Here is a 15,497-nt window from a genome sequence, read left to right as displayed (position 1 = left end):
ATAGCATGACTCAATCTTGCTCTACTTTTGCTATAAAATATTTCTGGCAGATTCTTAACATGACATGCATTTCTGCCAAGCTTATTGTAGTTGATCCATACATGCTATGCAATTGTTCTTGCCATGGATAGCTTCATAAACATTCCATCTTGCTGTAGGTATGCTTGGTTTGTCATGCATTGCTCTGTAGTGAGTGCATCAAGCTCACAAAGAGGCCTAAACATTATTATTTCTGCCATGTTCTGTTTTCTGCTAAGTCTGAAACCTGATAACGAAACTTGCTATGTTTACATGCTTGCCATCATATCTTCTGGTTCTTTTTGGCTTATGGTCAGTAAGGGACTTTTGTTATATGCTTTGAGTAGATTCATGCCGGGCCTTGTTTTTCCATGTTAAGTTCCTGTAGCATGTTGATATCGTGCTCTGAACATTGCAACCTGATGTTATTTCTGCCATGTCCAGTAATTTCTCCAAGTCTGTGAACCTGTTATTATTTGCAATCTTGCCATGTCCTTTTGAGTATGTTCTAGTGATTTCTGGAGATAGCTCAGTGTTCATGTTTTGTTGTGCTTTACCTGTACATCATGTCCATGTCTTTTGTTTTCATATTAAGGTGCTGTAGCATATTGTTTTGATGCTTGCAAGTTGCCTAGTTGCTGTTTTGGACAGATTGTTGCTATGTCTTGTTTGGAGTGTATGTGTTGCACCGTTGCTCCGTTTTGAGCGTGCTCTATATGAAACTTGCTTAGTTTTGCATGTAGTCTCATATTATCATGTTGCATCCTTGTTTTGAGGTGTCTGCTTGATGTTTGTATGCATTTTGCATCAATGCCATGCTTATCTTGTTTTGCTCATATCTTCTAGGCCGTAGCTCCGAATCTAATGAACTTTATATGTAACTTGACTAGAATTTCGTGTAGATCTTCATGGTGCTCTTTAACTTGCTGTTTAACAACTTCAACTTAATGCTTGTTCAGTTCTGGACCAATTTCGAAATTTGCATATGAGGACTTACCGGAATTGTTATATGTTGTTTCCGGCCTCATTTAAACTTGCCTTGATGTGTTGTTCTTGTATGCATCCTCTCTTGTCATGAGTAGCTTCATATAGCCTCGTCAGGCATCATTCTTGTTCGAGCTTCATGCCTTGTTCATGCGTGGTGTGTTTACCTTGTTGTGTGCTTCTTCTCGATAGTTCCCGTGTCGTTGCGATCGTGAGGATTCGTTCGTCTTCGTGGCTTCATCTTCTTCGTGGTCTCGTTCTTCTTCCTTGCAGGATTTCAGGCAAGATGACCGTCACCTTGGATCTCATTACTATCATTGCTATGCTAGTTGCTTCGTTCTATCGCTTTGCTGCGCTACCTATTCACTTGTTCCTCAAGCCTCCCATTTTGCCATGAACCTCTAACCTTTGTCACCCTTCCTAGCAAACCATTGTTTGGCTATGTTACCGCTTTGCTCAACCCCTCTTATAGCGTTGCTAGTTGCAGGTGAAGATGAAGATTGCTCCATGTTGGATTATGTTTATGTTGGGATATCACAATATCTCTTATATTATTAATGCATCTATATATCTTGGTAAAGGGTGGAAGGCTCGGCCTTATGCCTGGTGTTTTGTTCCACTCTTGCCGCCCTAGTTTCCCTCATACCGGTGTTATGTTCCCGGAGTTCGCGTTCCTTACACGGTTGGGTGATTTATGGGACCCCCTTGACAGTTCGCTTTGAATAAAACTCTTCCAGCAAGGCCCAACCTTGGTTTTACCATTTGTCCAGCCTATTTCTTTTCCCTAGGGAGTCGCTCTCTCGAGAATCATCTTATTTTAACCCCCCCGGGCCAGTGCTTCTCTAAGTGTTGGTCCGAACCGAGCAGCCTGCGGGGCCACCTCGGGGAAACTCGAGGTCTGGTTTTACTCGTAGCTTGACTTATCCGGTGTTGCCCTGAGAACGAGATATGTGCAGCTCCTATCGGGATGTCGGCGCATCGGGCGGCTTTGCTGGTTTTGTTTTACCATTGTCGAAATGTCTTGTAACCGGGATTCCGAGACTGATCGGGTCTTCCCGGGAGAAGGAATATCCTTCGTTGACCGTGAGAGCTTATCATGGGCTAAGTTGGGACACCCCTGTAGGGTATTATCTTTCGAAAGCCGTGCCCGCAGTTATGTGGTAGATGGGAAATTGTTAATATCCGGTAGTAGATAACTTGACACTTGACCTTAATTAAAACGCATCAACCGCGTGTGTAGCCGTGATGGTCTCTTCTCGGTGGAGTCCGGGAAGTGAACACGGTTTCTGGGTTATGTTTGACGTAAGTAGGAGTTCAGGATCACTTCTTGGTCATTGTTACTTTCGCGACCGTTCCTTTGCTTCTCTTCTCGCTCTTATTTGCGTAAGTTAGCCACCATACTTGCTTTGTCGCTGCTGCAACCTCACCACCTTTACCCCTTCCTTTCCCTTTAAGCTTTGCTAGTCTTGATACCCATGGTAATGGGATTGCTGAGTCCTCGTGGCTCACAGATTACTACACCACCAGTTGCAGGTATAGGCTGTGCGATGATCATGACGCGAGAGCGATGTTTACTTGTTTTGGAGTTCTTCTTCTGCTTCTTCTTCGATCAGGGGATAGGTTCCAGGTCGGCAGCCTGGGCTAGCAGGGTGGATGTCGTTTGAGTTTCTGTTTATGTTTCATCCGTAGTCGGATGTTGTTCTTATGTATTGATGTATTGATGTATTCTTGCGGCATTTGTATGCCTTGTATGTATCCCCAAATATTATGTAATGTTGATGTAATGATATCCATGTTGCCAAAGCGTTTCAATATGCGGTTCTATCCTTGGTGGGGCCTTCGAGTCTCTTTAGGATAGTATCGCATATTGGGTGTGACAGGGTGGCGGCAGGAACTCCATTAAGAGAATAAAGATCACCGGAGCTATTGAAGCGAGCGATCTCGGCCTTGGTCAGGTAATCCTTCACAGATAAACCAAAAGGGGCAAATTCAGCCGAAACTAGATTGTCGCAAGTAAATTGGCGAACAGAGATAAGATTTTTAATGAGGGCGGGTGCAACTAGAACATCGCGAAGTAAAAGAGGTTTGGTGGAAGAGGGAAGTTGAGCCTGACCAACACAATATATAGGAATAGATGATCCATCTCCAAGGATAATGGGAGGGAAAGGAGATTTAGTGCAAGAAGATAACCAATTACTAGATGCAGACATATGACTAGAGGCCCCTGAATCAAAGATCCAATCCGTACCTGAGTTTCCTTGTGCAGCAAAGTTATTCATGGCCTGGAGAAAGGCAGCTTGATCCCAGCTCGGCGTCGCAGGTGAGGGTGGCGTCGGAAGCAGTGCCGGCGGATACAGGTGAAGGCAGTAGGGCCGGCTAGGGAGTGTAGTAGGCATTGGCCGGCTGTGGTGGGGGTGGCGTCGGGAGCAGGGCCGGCTGAGGTGTGTAGTAGGCGCCGCCGTCGGTGCTGTAATGACCATAAGGAGCATACGTCGGGGCGGCGTGATAGGCATTGGCCGGCTGTCGGGGGTTGAGAACCCCGGGAGCACCAGTAGGCGGCCGAAGGCCGGGTTGCCAGGCACCTGAGTATGCCGGCGGAGCACCGAGGGTGGACGGAGCGGACCAGGGCATGGGCCATGCTTGAACAAGCCCCGTCCAAGGATCATGAGGAGGCCGCCATGCAACCGCAGATGGAGCACTGGTGGGTGGTGCAGGACTCGGTGCTGGTGATGTCGTAGGCGGAACCGAACGAGTCGACGGCGGCCTGTAGATAGGGTTTTTGCCGCGGTAGTTCGGACTAGGACGCCAGCCTGGGGGCGGTTGAACAGATGACGATGCGGACGACCCGGCGGCAGGAGCTGGCCTGGAAGGCGGCTCTGGTGTAGACGACAGAGGAGGACGAGCCGCAGCATGAAAGACCTTGGGGCGAGAGTCCTTGCGAGCTTGTGTTTCCGTCGCGAGTTGTAGCAAGGAACGAACTTCAGCGAAGGTAGGAGGGGGCCGTATCATCGGTATGAACGAGGCTTGCTTGTCAAAGTCTTCGCTGAGGCCGACGACGACGATATTGATTAGCTGTGAGTCGCTAACTGTATCGCCGAGTTCGCGGAGCTCATCACCAATGATCTTAACGCGCTGGCAGAACAGGTTCACCGGGGCGTCTCCTTGCACCATATTGCGAAGCTCGGTGTGGAGAGCGTTTTTCCGAGCGTCGGTGTTGCTTTGGAAGAGCTGACGGAGGGAGTGCCAGATGTTGGCAGCGGTGGCGCCGTCGTGATCGAGCATGTTGAAGATCTCGGTGGTGATGCGGGTGTAGAACCACTGGACGATCGCGAGATCGTCTTTCAACCATTGCGGACCGTCGGGGCGGGGAAGACAGTTGGCGGCGACATGCGAGCGCAGGTTGCAGCGGCCGAGGTGGAGATCGAAGAGATGTCTCCAATGGTAGTAGTTGTGGGCGGCGAGATCAAGAACTATGGGGATGTAGGGGCTGACGTCGGAGATTGTGTCAGCAAGAGATATTGGTGCGGCGAGGATGGGTGCAGGGTAGTTTTGTGGAGCTATGGTGAGGGCCGAGAGAGAAGCGGCCGCGGCGTTGGCAGCCTTGGCGATGAGTGCGGCCCGGCGCTCGAAGTAGCCGGGCGGCGGTGGCGGCGGTGGCGGTGGCGTTGGCGGAGCCATACCCTAAACCCTGGGACCGGTATCTGATACCATGAAAGCTGAATAAAACTGTTGCTTATTGATGATTTGGTGCGGCATACAAGAGTATATAAGAGGGTACAAACCGACTTGGGGTAGGGGTACAAAACTGACTTGGACTAGAAGTCGTATACCATAATGACTACTCTAACACATAGGATAGGATTATCGTAGGAATAAGAATTTTGTAGGAAATGAGATGACATGTATCTCAAATCCTACGAGTAAGAATAAGAAGCGAGATGTCATTTAGTTAACACAAAGGAATTTTTTCATTAAGTCTAGGCTTATTTTTATTTTTTTTATAAAATGTGAAGGATAGGAACCAATCCTATATAGGAATAGGAATCCATTCCTATGAACCAAAGGCCTCTAAAAGAAAAAATCTTATAAAAATCCTATCCTTTAATTTTTTTATGAAATTCCTGCGAAGAGGCCTAAAGATTTTATCTGCACTACAAAAGGGTCAGCGGTATCACCACTTTTTGGAAAAAAATGTTCATGCATTTTATATAAATTTTATTATTTACTCTTCAAACATAAGTACTCCCTCCATATGCTCTTATATTAGTTTAGAGAGGGAGTACATTGTACCTCTTAATAATGAACAGCGACCCGCCACATCTAATTTATCATGGTCAGGTATGTTGGCAGCTTAGAGAGGGAGTACATTGTATCTCTTAATAATGAACAGCGGCCCGCCACATCTAATTTATCATGGTCAGGTATGTTGGCCAACCTGGGCCAAATCGTATATTTTATATTTTTAGAAGCTCTGCTACTGACATTCATTCTCTCCTACTATACCTTTTTTTACGGTTCCTACTATACCTAAGAGCAACTCTAGCCGAGTCGTTAAAAGCGCAACCTTCATAATAACTATGGAGTACACTCCAAAAAATTATGGACGCTTGAGAGGAAACATGCAAACTCAGATTCTTCATATTTGCTTCCTCCTAGTAGTGTGATCAACTCATCAATGGAACATTCTTTCCCCAAACCTCTTTGCTATCCCAAGGGAGGGTCACCGAAAGTTTCCTTCACACCGTACGCTACAAAAGGCAGCCCGAGACTCCATATATAGTGACTGGGAGGCAAGATATGCAGCGCCCTTCATAAAGTATGATGATCTCCTGATAAGATGGTGACTGCTAGAATGATCTTTTTGACAAAAATCGTTATAATAGCGGTTACTATGGTGATCAGGCAAAATTATACATAGAATTTCACAAGAAAAAACAATCAAGGCGAAAAATATGATTCATAGCTTTTAATCTCGTGAAGTTCTATGTAGCCGCTGGTTCGTAGCGAAGAAGATCGTTAATGCAGTGCAGTCCGTCGCGACAAGGAGTCGACACCATTGAGCTTTGTGCCGAGGTGTTGTAGGTCGTTATGGAGGAGGGTGGCATTGAGCCCCCCCCCTTCTCCTTCCCATCATGCGTCTCGGTGGAGATTAATGTCGATAATATGCTTAGATTATGATGAAACGCACGTAAAGAAATAGAAAAATATACAACACGTAAGGTATACCTCACTCTCTATGGAGGGAAACGTCTTCTCCACCGAAAAAATATTCCGTCTCTATAAAACATCGAAGCATCAAGCCGAAATTTGTCTTTTGGTGAGCTGAAGGTACCATCATCCTCGTAGTAAATAGTACTACCTCCGTCCTGATTTATTGGCCCCATTATACTCTGTGTCAAATTTTGATCATAAACTGGACCATAAGGCTCCTGCCAAAACTAGAGAGGTGGTGGGTTCGGTTGAACCGTTGATCGATGGCGCCATATAAAGTGCAGAAAGTGCAGTTAGTCGCAAAAGTCGCAAATTATATCATTGATCTGCCGTAAAAAAAAGTCAAACTAAGAGGGCCGAATTGATCTTCCGTCATTGATTAGGGTTTAGGGCAATACCAAATTCCCTTCATCAATACAGAAACAAACTTAACGTGAGCAGTTGGAGATCCCATTGTTACGGATAGAGCATGGCTTCGTCTTGTGATCCTTCTACAATGATCATCATCCGCCGCCGCCAGGTGGTGTCGCCGGAAGGTGAGTCGACGCGCCGTGATGTATTCTTTGCGTATGTTCGTTGTTTTCTCCACTCGTAGTATTCACCTCGCGTCGTGCAAACGCGCAGACTTGTACGCCCGCCAGATGCTCGACCGAACGCTTCTGTGGAGAAAGAGCAAAACCCAGTGGACGTCGAGCGGCCCGGACGGCCTCAGCGCCCTCCCGGACGACGACATCCGCCACGTGATCGGCTTCCTGCCGGCGCGAGACGCCGTGCAGACGAGCGCGCTCGCCCGGGGCTGGCGCAGCCATTGGACGTCCATGCACAGCCTCCGCTTCACACCGGTTGCCGGGTCGGTGACTGTTGCTGGGCTGAAGAGGTTAGTAGGCCGCCTGTTGCTCGATCTCCATACACCTCTCGATGAATGTGTCATCGACGTCAAGGAATTCTGGCAGCTCCACGGCGAATTCAACAGCCTGATTCGACACGCCGTGTCCGAGTGTCAGGTTCGAGCTCTCACAGTCAGCCTACACAAAACAATATATGGGCAGCCTCTCGTTTCCAGGCACTTGGCGAGGTTGGAGCTTCGCCATGTAACAGTGCCCGCAGAATGCACGCTTCTTGATTTCTCAAGCTGCACGGCGCTGGAGGATCTAGTGATCTCTTGCTCTCAGATCTATGCTAACAAGCTCTCGTCCCCATCCTTGAAGTGTCTCAAGATTCAGGAATGCTGGTTGTTTCCAACGGGCTCCCCAACTTGTATTTCTGCTCCCAATATTGTTTCCCTGAAACTGGATGATATTCTTATTACAACTCCTTGGCTTGAGTGTATGCCATTGCTAGAAACTGCATGTGTCAGGCTTGGCTACAGCTGGCCTTTGAATTGCAAATGCCGTGTTGCTTCGCGCTCTTGTGGTGTATGTGAGGGACGCATAAAATTCCACTTACTGGAGCTAGGAAGTTTCTCGAGTGCTACGCATCTGGAGTTAACAGCTCCTAATGTGAAGGTACGCACACAGGCCATCTCAAGTCTCACTTTCCCTTCATTATTTCTCTTTGATGGATCCCTGCCCCTGTAATAAATAGACAACAAGAATTCACACTTGGATCACCTGGAAGATATTCACACACAAATCCACCAATGTTCTAATTTCTTAGCCAAGCAGTTGTTCTTCTAGAAGGCCCGTAATTTTCTTCACTAAACCACGACCTGCATACGTAGCTAGCAAATCCACTATCTATGTTCTTGTTTTTACGAGGAATCCTACCTATTTCATTTTGATAAATGTAATATGAACAATAAGTTCACTAACAGATGATGCAATTAATGGGGAAGCAATGTAAGCTTGACATTGTATATATTTTCCTTTTTTGAACTCCGACTAGTACTCACCTTACATTATTTACTAACATGTGATAATTTTCATTAACTGAATTTACTCTGTACTTGATACAGTTTACTGTTTTGAGATGCCCAACATTTAGCAAGTTAAAGAGTCTGTCGCTAAATGAGTGGTGTGTGGCAGATGACTTGTCTGCATTAATTTGCATTCTTGAGCACTCTCCAGTTCTAGAGAAGCTCACTCTTCAACTTAATGAGGTAATATATAACTACCGAGTAGGTTTTCCGTGCAGTTAAAGTTTTTTGTCTGATTGATACTTTTTTTGTTGACTGTAGGGATCGCAGGAAAGTTACAATGCAGTGGAGCAACTGCGCACAATATCTGGATGCCTTAAAGTAGTTGAGATCAAATGTATGATGGTTGATAACAGAGTTTACAAAATTTTGAAGATATTCAATCCATTTCAAATACAAATTAACATCGAGGAAACTAGCAGACCAACATAACGTAAGTGAACTAGCAGTACTCTTCATCCTTCTCTATTTATGCAAGAACTCATTTTTTGTATTGATAGTATTCAGTGAATAAACACTCATCGATGAACTAGAAATACCCTCCCTTCTTTTGATGGCAGATGTTATACAGCATTGTATAAATAGGCGTCTGAGTAGAGTTTCTTGAAGATGTTCAGTGAGGCTCTGTGCTTTGTTTTCCCGGAGCTTTTCAGCCATTGCACTAGAAGGAAGCTATCAGTGGCGGAAGCCCTTGCTGAAGGCCGATGGACGCGTCATTTCCGCCGGATCCTATTGCCACAGGCCGTCCAAGATTTCACCATCCTTTGGGAGAGGATACAGGGCACCACACTGACTGCAGTACCGGACACCATTACATGGAGATGGACGGCAAACGGGGAATTCTCATCTGCATCTGCTTATGCCATCCAATTCGAAGGCTCGCAAAGGACTAGCTTCAGGCATATCATTTGGAGATCCGACGCGGAGTTGAAGTGCAAGATTTACTCTTGGATGGCTGTCCTCGGGCGCGTCCTCACGGCGGACAATCTGGCGAAGAGGGGCTGGCCACACAACCCAGTCTGCCAATTATGCAACAGCGCCCCTGAAGATGCGACGCACCTGCTGGCCTCATGCCCCTTTTCCAGGGACCTTTGGGCACGGGTGCTGCAGTTCTGTAACTTGCCAGTGGCCATTGGGCCGTTGCCATCCACGGACTCACTGCTGCAGTGGTGGGAGAACAGTAGAAATGCCGTTCAACGCAGAGCATGGAGCTCCCTGGTGCAGCTCGTGTGGTGGAAGTGGAACACATGGAAAGAGAGAAATGCCCGCATCTTTAATAATGTCACCTCGCAGGTGCGCCAGCGTGTCATCGATGAGATCGAGCTTTGGAGACTAGCAAAGAAGAGTAGTGTTCGGATATAGATACTGGTGTAACCCGCCCGAGATGGGTCGGGTTACGTTGTGACAGCTCTTCATTTAGAAGCCCAAGGACAGGTTAAGGATGGCGGTTTAGTAATAGGTCTAAGGCCCAGAGGCGACTTAAGGCCCGTAGTGGTAAACCGCCGTTGTGGCATGACTTGTAGTGTAAGGCAAGAATAGTTAAGAGTCCAAGCCGGACACAGTTTATGAGCCGGACGAAACTTAAGAGCCGCTGTGCGTTAACCTTTCTATATAAAGGGACGACCTGGCGGCGGTTCAGGACAAGTAAGATCAGATCGATAGCCAAGCAGAGCGGTTTAGCTCCTGGTCATCGAAACCCTAAGCAATACCACCTCAACTGGAGTAGGCTTTTACCTTCAGCGTAAGGGGCCGAACCAGTATAATCCTCGTGTCCATTGTCCCGTTTAACCCCTTTAAGCTTCCTAGTTGCGATGGCTCCACGACTAAGTCCTTACACGAGGACATCTGCCGTGACAATTCCACGACAGTTGGCGCCCACCGTGGGGCCAGCGCACAGTGGATTTGAGTTCTTGAAGGGCAGCTTCGAAGGGCTCAAGGGATACGCTGTGGGCCGGATGACCAAGAGTCGTCGCGGCAAGCTCTACATCGACGACGCAGGCTGGGGCCCCGACGCCGGCTCAATTGAGTACAGGTACCGGGTCCCCTTCGGCGGAATCCACGTTTTCATTGGCAAGATTGGTGAGCCGGGCCCTGAGCCGGACATCTGCACCGACCCCGTCGAGACGGCTCAGCGTGCAAGACCCGCCCGGACTCTGCTGGCCTTGAAGCGTGCTTTCGTGGGATGTGTCCATGGAGAACTCTCTGAAGGATCTGGATCTGGCGAGGAGACGGCCACCCGCTCCGACGGTGAGTCGAGACCGACTCGTTATATCAACTTCAAGATGGCAGGCTCAGGGGTTGTTCCGATGGCGACAGTATTCCGGACCCCTTTGAGCCGCCGAGCCGGGTTGGAATCTTCATGGCCGGCACACAACCTGTCCAAAACTCCGCCGCTGGGGCAGGAGGCCCTGTGCACTCGCCGGCTCAGGTGCTGATGGATCTCACGGACAAGATGACGGCCCTGTTAACCGCTACGGTCGCCCCAGCGGATCAAGCTCAACATGATGCAGAGGTGGCACAGTTAAAGCTGGATGTAGCAAGAGCCAAGGAAGATCTGGCAGCGGAAGGGATCAGGATGGCTGCAGAGCGGGCGGCTCTCGACGCCCAGACTCAGCTGATTCAGGCGCAGTCTTTCCGGCTCACGATGGATCAGAACGCATCCAATGAGATCATGAGAAGGAGGCATCAGAAGGCTCAATCTCGACTCCCTCCGGTTTACGATCCTCGAAACCTCTTCAACACACCTGGTGCAGGGCCCAGTAACCCGCTAGAAATCACGGCACCCGGGCTGGAACACCGATTCAACCGCAAGTGATGGGGCCTCCCCGTGTGAACACTGCCCCGCCTCAATACGTGCCTATACCACCGGGTCATTATGCCAACCCGTTGGAAAACATGATCGCCGCAGCGGCGCGGCTGGCGGCTCTCCCAGTCGAGGGCGACTCTCCGACGGCGGTCGAAACCCGCCGGGTCAGAGAAATTCTTCAGACGGCTCTGGCGCAACAGGAGGCATATTCATATAGCCGGGACAGGATTCATTCAACCCCTCATCCAAACCGGAGCCCAAGTTATAGCAGACACATGGTTTCAGCGGCCGGCTCAAGCAACGTCCGGCGCCGTGACTTGCCAGCTGGCCACGGCCCGGCACATAATGGAGCCTTTAACGCGGTAGACCAAGACAGAGCACGACAAGAGGCGGAGCAGGCGGCTCAGCTGACAGCTTACCAGCCCCTCCCGGTTTATCTGACGGCTTCTATCGAGGCGGGCGTACCTACGAGGACCGGAGGTGTCCCTTGTCTGGTGCCGGCTCTCCATAATGAACGTCTACCCAAGGATTTCAAAGGACCTAGGAAGGTACCTAATTACACGGCCGATTTACAACCCGGAGCATGGATCGAGAGCTACGAGATGGCTATGGAGTTGCTGGAGGTCACGAAGCGGCAATGGCCAAATACTTCACCATGATGTTGGATGGGACTGTCCGCACTTGGTTGAAAGGACTGCCGCCTAATTCTATCGGGTCATGGGCAGAGCTAAAAGCTCGGTTCATCCAAAACTTCAAAGATACATGTAGGCAATCTATGTCAATTGTGGATTTGACTAACTGCAAGCAGCAAGAGGGCGAGTCTACAACCCATTGGGTTCGCCGGGTCAAAGAGATAATACATTCGTCTGATAAGATGGATGCCGGCTCTGCAGTCTTAATGTTGGAGCAAAATTGTCGTTTTGCGCCCCTGAAGATGAAGCTCGGGCGGCTCAAGCGCGATTGCAATGATATGGGTACGCTGATGGCGGCTCTGGTCAAGTACGCCGACTCTGATAGTACCAAGGATCCTGCTTCTGATGATGAAAGGACAGGGAAGAGAAAGAAGAATGGCAACGGCAAGGGCCCTCAGCATAACCCGGTGAACCAGGGAGGTAACAAACGTAAGGCTGATGGCAGTATGGGGTTTGTGGCCAACACCAATGCGCAGGGTAACAACCACCGACGTAAGGGGAGACCACCTCCCCGAGCCGGCGGGTCAGACCTGACGCTTGAGCAATTGTTGAATGAGCCCTGTCCAAGGCATGGCTCTAGGGAGAAGCCGGCCACTCATCTATGGAAAGACTGCGCAATCATGAAAGCCTTCAAAAATTCCAACGCTTTTAATGGCAACAATGGGCAGGGCGGCGGCTCAGGCACCAGTGGCTTTCATGGCCCGGGCGGCGGCTCTAATTCCAATTCTCAGAATTTTCAAGGAGGATTTAATCAACAATCTGGCCAGGGTAATCATCAGCAGCAGCAGCAGGGGGGATACCAGACCAATCCAAAGCAGCTCAATGTTGGACAGTATCATGTGTTTACTACCAGTCTGTGCAAGCGAGACCAGAAGCTTCATAAGAGGGCTGTAAATGCTGTTGAGCTGACGGTTCCACACTATTTAAGATGGTCTGAGCAACCTATTGTATGGAGTAGGGAAGATCACCCTCCCCGGGTTGATAATCTGGGTCACCTGGCCTTGGTGGTGGCTCCTCAGGTTGGGGGGTACAAATTCACTAAAGTGCTCATGGACGGAGGCAGTAGCATCAACATCCTCTATTATGAGACCTTCCGTCGTATGGGATTAACTGATAAAAACCTCAGCCAGTCCAACACTGTTTTCCATGGGGTGGTGCCCGGTAAGTCGGCATATCCAGTCGGTAAGATCGAGCTGGAAGTAGCCTTTGGAGATGAGTACAACTACAGGGCGGAAAAACAGACTTTTGAGGTGGTTAAAATAAGAAGCCCGTACCATGCTTTATTTGGGCGGCCGGCTTACGCCAAGTTCATGGCACGGCCGTGTTACGTGTATTTGCAGCTCAAGATGCCGGGTCACAATGGGACCATTACGGTTCATGGCAGCCGAAAGATAGCCTTGGAGTGTGAGGAAGGTGACGCTGCTTACGCTGAATCTGTTTGTGCAACAGAGGAGTTGAAGTTTTACAAGGATAATGTTGACCCGGCAGATATGACGTCTTTGAAAAAGCCAACCACGGAGCATGAGCCGGTAATGAAATTTAAGTCGGCCGATGAGACTAAACTTGTTGACTTTGTTCCAGGTGACTCATCTAAGCAGTTCAGCATCAGTGCCAATCTGGATCCGAAATAGGAAGGCGCGCTCGTCGAGTTCATCCGTGAAAACAGGGACATCTTTGCATGGAAACCTTCTGACATGCCGGGTGTACCAAGAGAACTCGCTGAGCACACTCTCAATATTGATCCGAAATTTAAGCTAGTCAGGCAATTCTTCCGGCGGTTTAATGAGGAGAGGCGGAAATCCATTGGTGAGGAGGTAGCCCGGCTCTTGGCGGCCGGGTTTATCGTGGAAGTCTTTCATCCAGAATGGTTAGCTAACCCGGTGCTCGTGCTCAAGAAGAATGGCACCTGGCGTATGTGTGTGGACTATACGGATTTAAACAAGGCTTGTCCGGCTGATCCTTTTGCTCTCCCCCGTATTGATCAAATTATTGATGCTATGGCAGGTTGTGAGCGTTTGAGTTTTTTGGATGCGTACTCTGGTTACCATCAGATCAAAATGGCTGTTAAGGACCAAGAGAAGACGGCGTTCATTACACCCTTTGGAGCCTTCTGTTATGTGTCTATGCCTTTTGGGCTCAAGAGCGGACAGGCGACTTACCAGCGTTGCGTGCAGAATTGTCTTCATAATCAGATTGGGCACAACGTTCATGCCTATGTGGATGATATCGTGGTCAAATCCAGAGAGAAGGAGACCTTGATAGATGATCTGAGAGAGACCTTTGATAATCTCCGGGTCTACAAGATGATGCTTAACCCGGCCAAGTGTGTTTTTGGTGTTCCTGCAGGCAAGCTCTTGGGTTTTCTGGTTTCTCACAGAGGCATTGAAGCTAACCCGGAGAAGATCAAGGCAATCACCTCTCTGGCTAAGCCGGCGTGCATAAATGACGTCCAGCGTCTGGCGGGTCGCATCGCTGCTTTGAGTCGGTTTATAAGCCGGTTAGGTGAAAAGGCCATGCCACTATATCAGATGATGAAGAAAACAAATGACTTTGTCTGGAATGATGCTGCTAATGCTGCTTTTGAGGATTTGAAAAGACAGCTGGCTGAGCCGCCAGTCCTTGCTGCTCCTATCGATAAGGAGCCCTTGTTGTTCTATGTAGCCGCTAACACACGAGCCGTCAGTGTGGCTATGGTGGTGGAGCGTAAGGAGGCGGGTAAGGAACATCCGGTTCAGCGGCCGGTTTACTACGTCAGTGAAGTACTTATTGAGTCTAAGCAACGGTATCCACATTGGCAGAAACTTGTTTATGGGGTGTTCATGGCAAGCCGGAAGCTTAAGCATTATTTCCAAGGCCACCCTATCACTGTGGTTAGTTCTGCTCCCCTAGGAGATAGCATCCAAAACAGAGAAGCCACAGGAAGAGTTGCTAAGTGGGCCATAGAACTCGGGCCTCATGGTCTAAAGTACGTGCCACGCACTGCTATCAAATCTCAAGCATTGGTGGATTTCATCAACGATTGGACAGAGCTGCAGGTGCCTGAAGAGAAACCGGATAATACATACTGGACTATTCACTTTGACGGATCCAGGCAATTGGAGGGCTCGGGGGCTGGAGTTGTGTTAGCTTCCCCTCGAGGTGAAAGTTTTGTTATGTACTACGGTTGATGTTTCCCTGTACTAACAATGCAGCTGAGTACGAGGCCTTGCTCCATGGTCTTCAGATGGCTAAGGAGATGAGCTTAAGCCGGGTAAGGTGCTTTGGCGACTCAGATTTGGTGGCCCAACAAGTGTCAGGCAAGTGGGATTCCAAGGACCCCCTCATGGCGGCTTATCGCCGCGAAGTTGATGCCATTGCTGGACATTTTCAGGGTTACCAAGTAGAGCACATCGATCGCAGAAAGAACGAGGCGGCTGATGCATTAAGCCAGTTAGGCTCTCAGCGAAAGCCGGTGCCGCCTAATACTTTCTTGGATACTCTGCATAACCCTTCTGTCAAGTTACCTACAGAGGAAGACTTGGCTGTTCCTGACCCAGAAGCACAGTTGGTGGCGGCTCTCCACGTTATCCCAGATTGGACAGTGCCATACTTGGCTTACATGACCCGGGGAGAATTGCCTGAGGATGAAACTTTGGCCAGACAAATAACCCGGCGGTCTATGTCAATGATAATTGTCAATGGCGAGCTACATCATCGCAGTGTCACTGGAGCTTTTCAGCGTTGTGTTTCCTCTGAGGAAGGTCAAGAAATTTTACGTGAGATTCACGAGGGGGATTGTGGCCATCATGCCGACTCAAAATCCCTTGTGGCCAAGGCTTTTCGTCATGGTTTTTATTGGCTGACGGCTCATGCTGATGCAGAGGACTTGGTC

The 15,497-nt window shown here is 48.9% G+C and overlaps 1 protein-coding gene across 1 annotated transcript; it reads left to right on the top strand.

Annotated features, from left to right (window-relative positions):
• Positions 1–6,568: 6,568 nt before the first annotated feature.
• Positions 6,569–8,560, top strand: LOC123096709 (uncharacterized). The gene is made up of 4 exons (XM_044518470.1): positions 6,569–6,749; positions 6,838–7,718; positions 8,168–8,311; positions 8,390–8,560. The coding sequence occupies exons 1-4, from the start codon at positions 6,683–6,685 to the stop codon at positions 8,558–8,560; spliced, it is 1,263 nt and encodes a 420-aa protein (XP_044374405.1). The 5' UTR covers positions 6,569–6,682.
• The last annotated feature ends 6,937 nt before the right edge of the window (positions 8,561–15,497 follow it).

The sequence above is a fragment of the Triticum aestivum genome, chromosome 4D (genome assembly GCF_018294505.1).
Source record: "Triticum aestivum cultivar Chinese Spring chromosome 4D, IWGSC CS RefSeq v2.1, whole genome shotgun sequence".
Taxonomy (NCBI): Eukaryota; Viridiplantae; Streptophyta; class Magnoliopsida; order Poales; family Poaceae; genus Triticum; species Triticum aestivum.
The sequence above is the reverse complement of the archived record's forward strand: the minus strand, read 5'-3'. Positions and strand labels throughout refer to the sequence as shown.

Excerpts from the sequence above, each read along its gene's own strand:
- LOC123096709 (XM_044518470.1), top strand. The coding sequence starts at position 6,683 with ATGGCTTCGTCTTGTGATCCTTCTACAATGATCATCATCCGCCGCCGC. Across the intron at positions 6,750-6,837 it reads CCAGGTGGTGTCGCCGGAAG|ACTTGTACGCCCGCCAGATG; the intron begins GTGAGTCGACGC and ends GCAAACGCGCAG. Across the intron at positions 8,312-8,389 it reads TCACTCTTCAACTTAATGAG|GGATCGCAGGAAAGTTACAA; the intron begins GTAATATATAAC and ends TGTTGACTGTAG.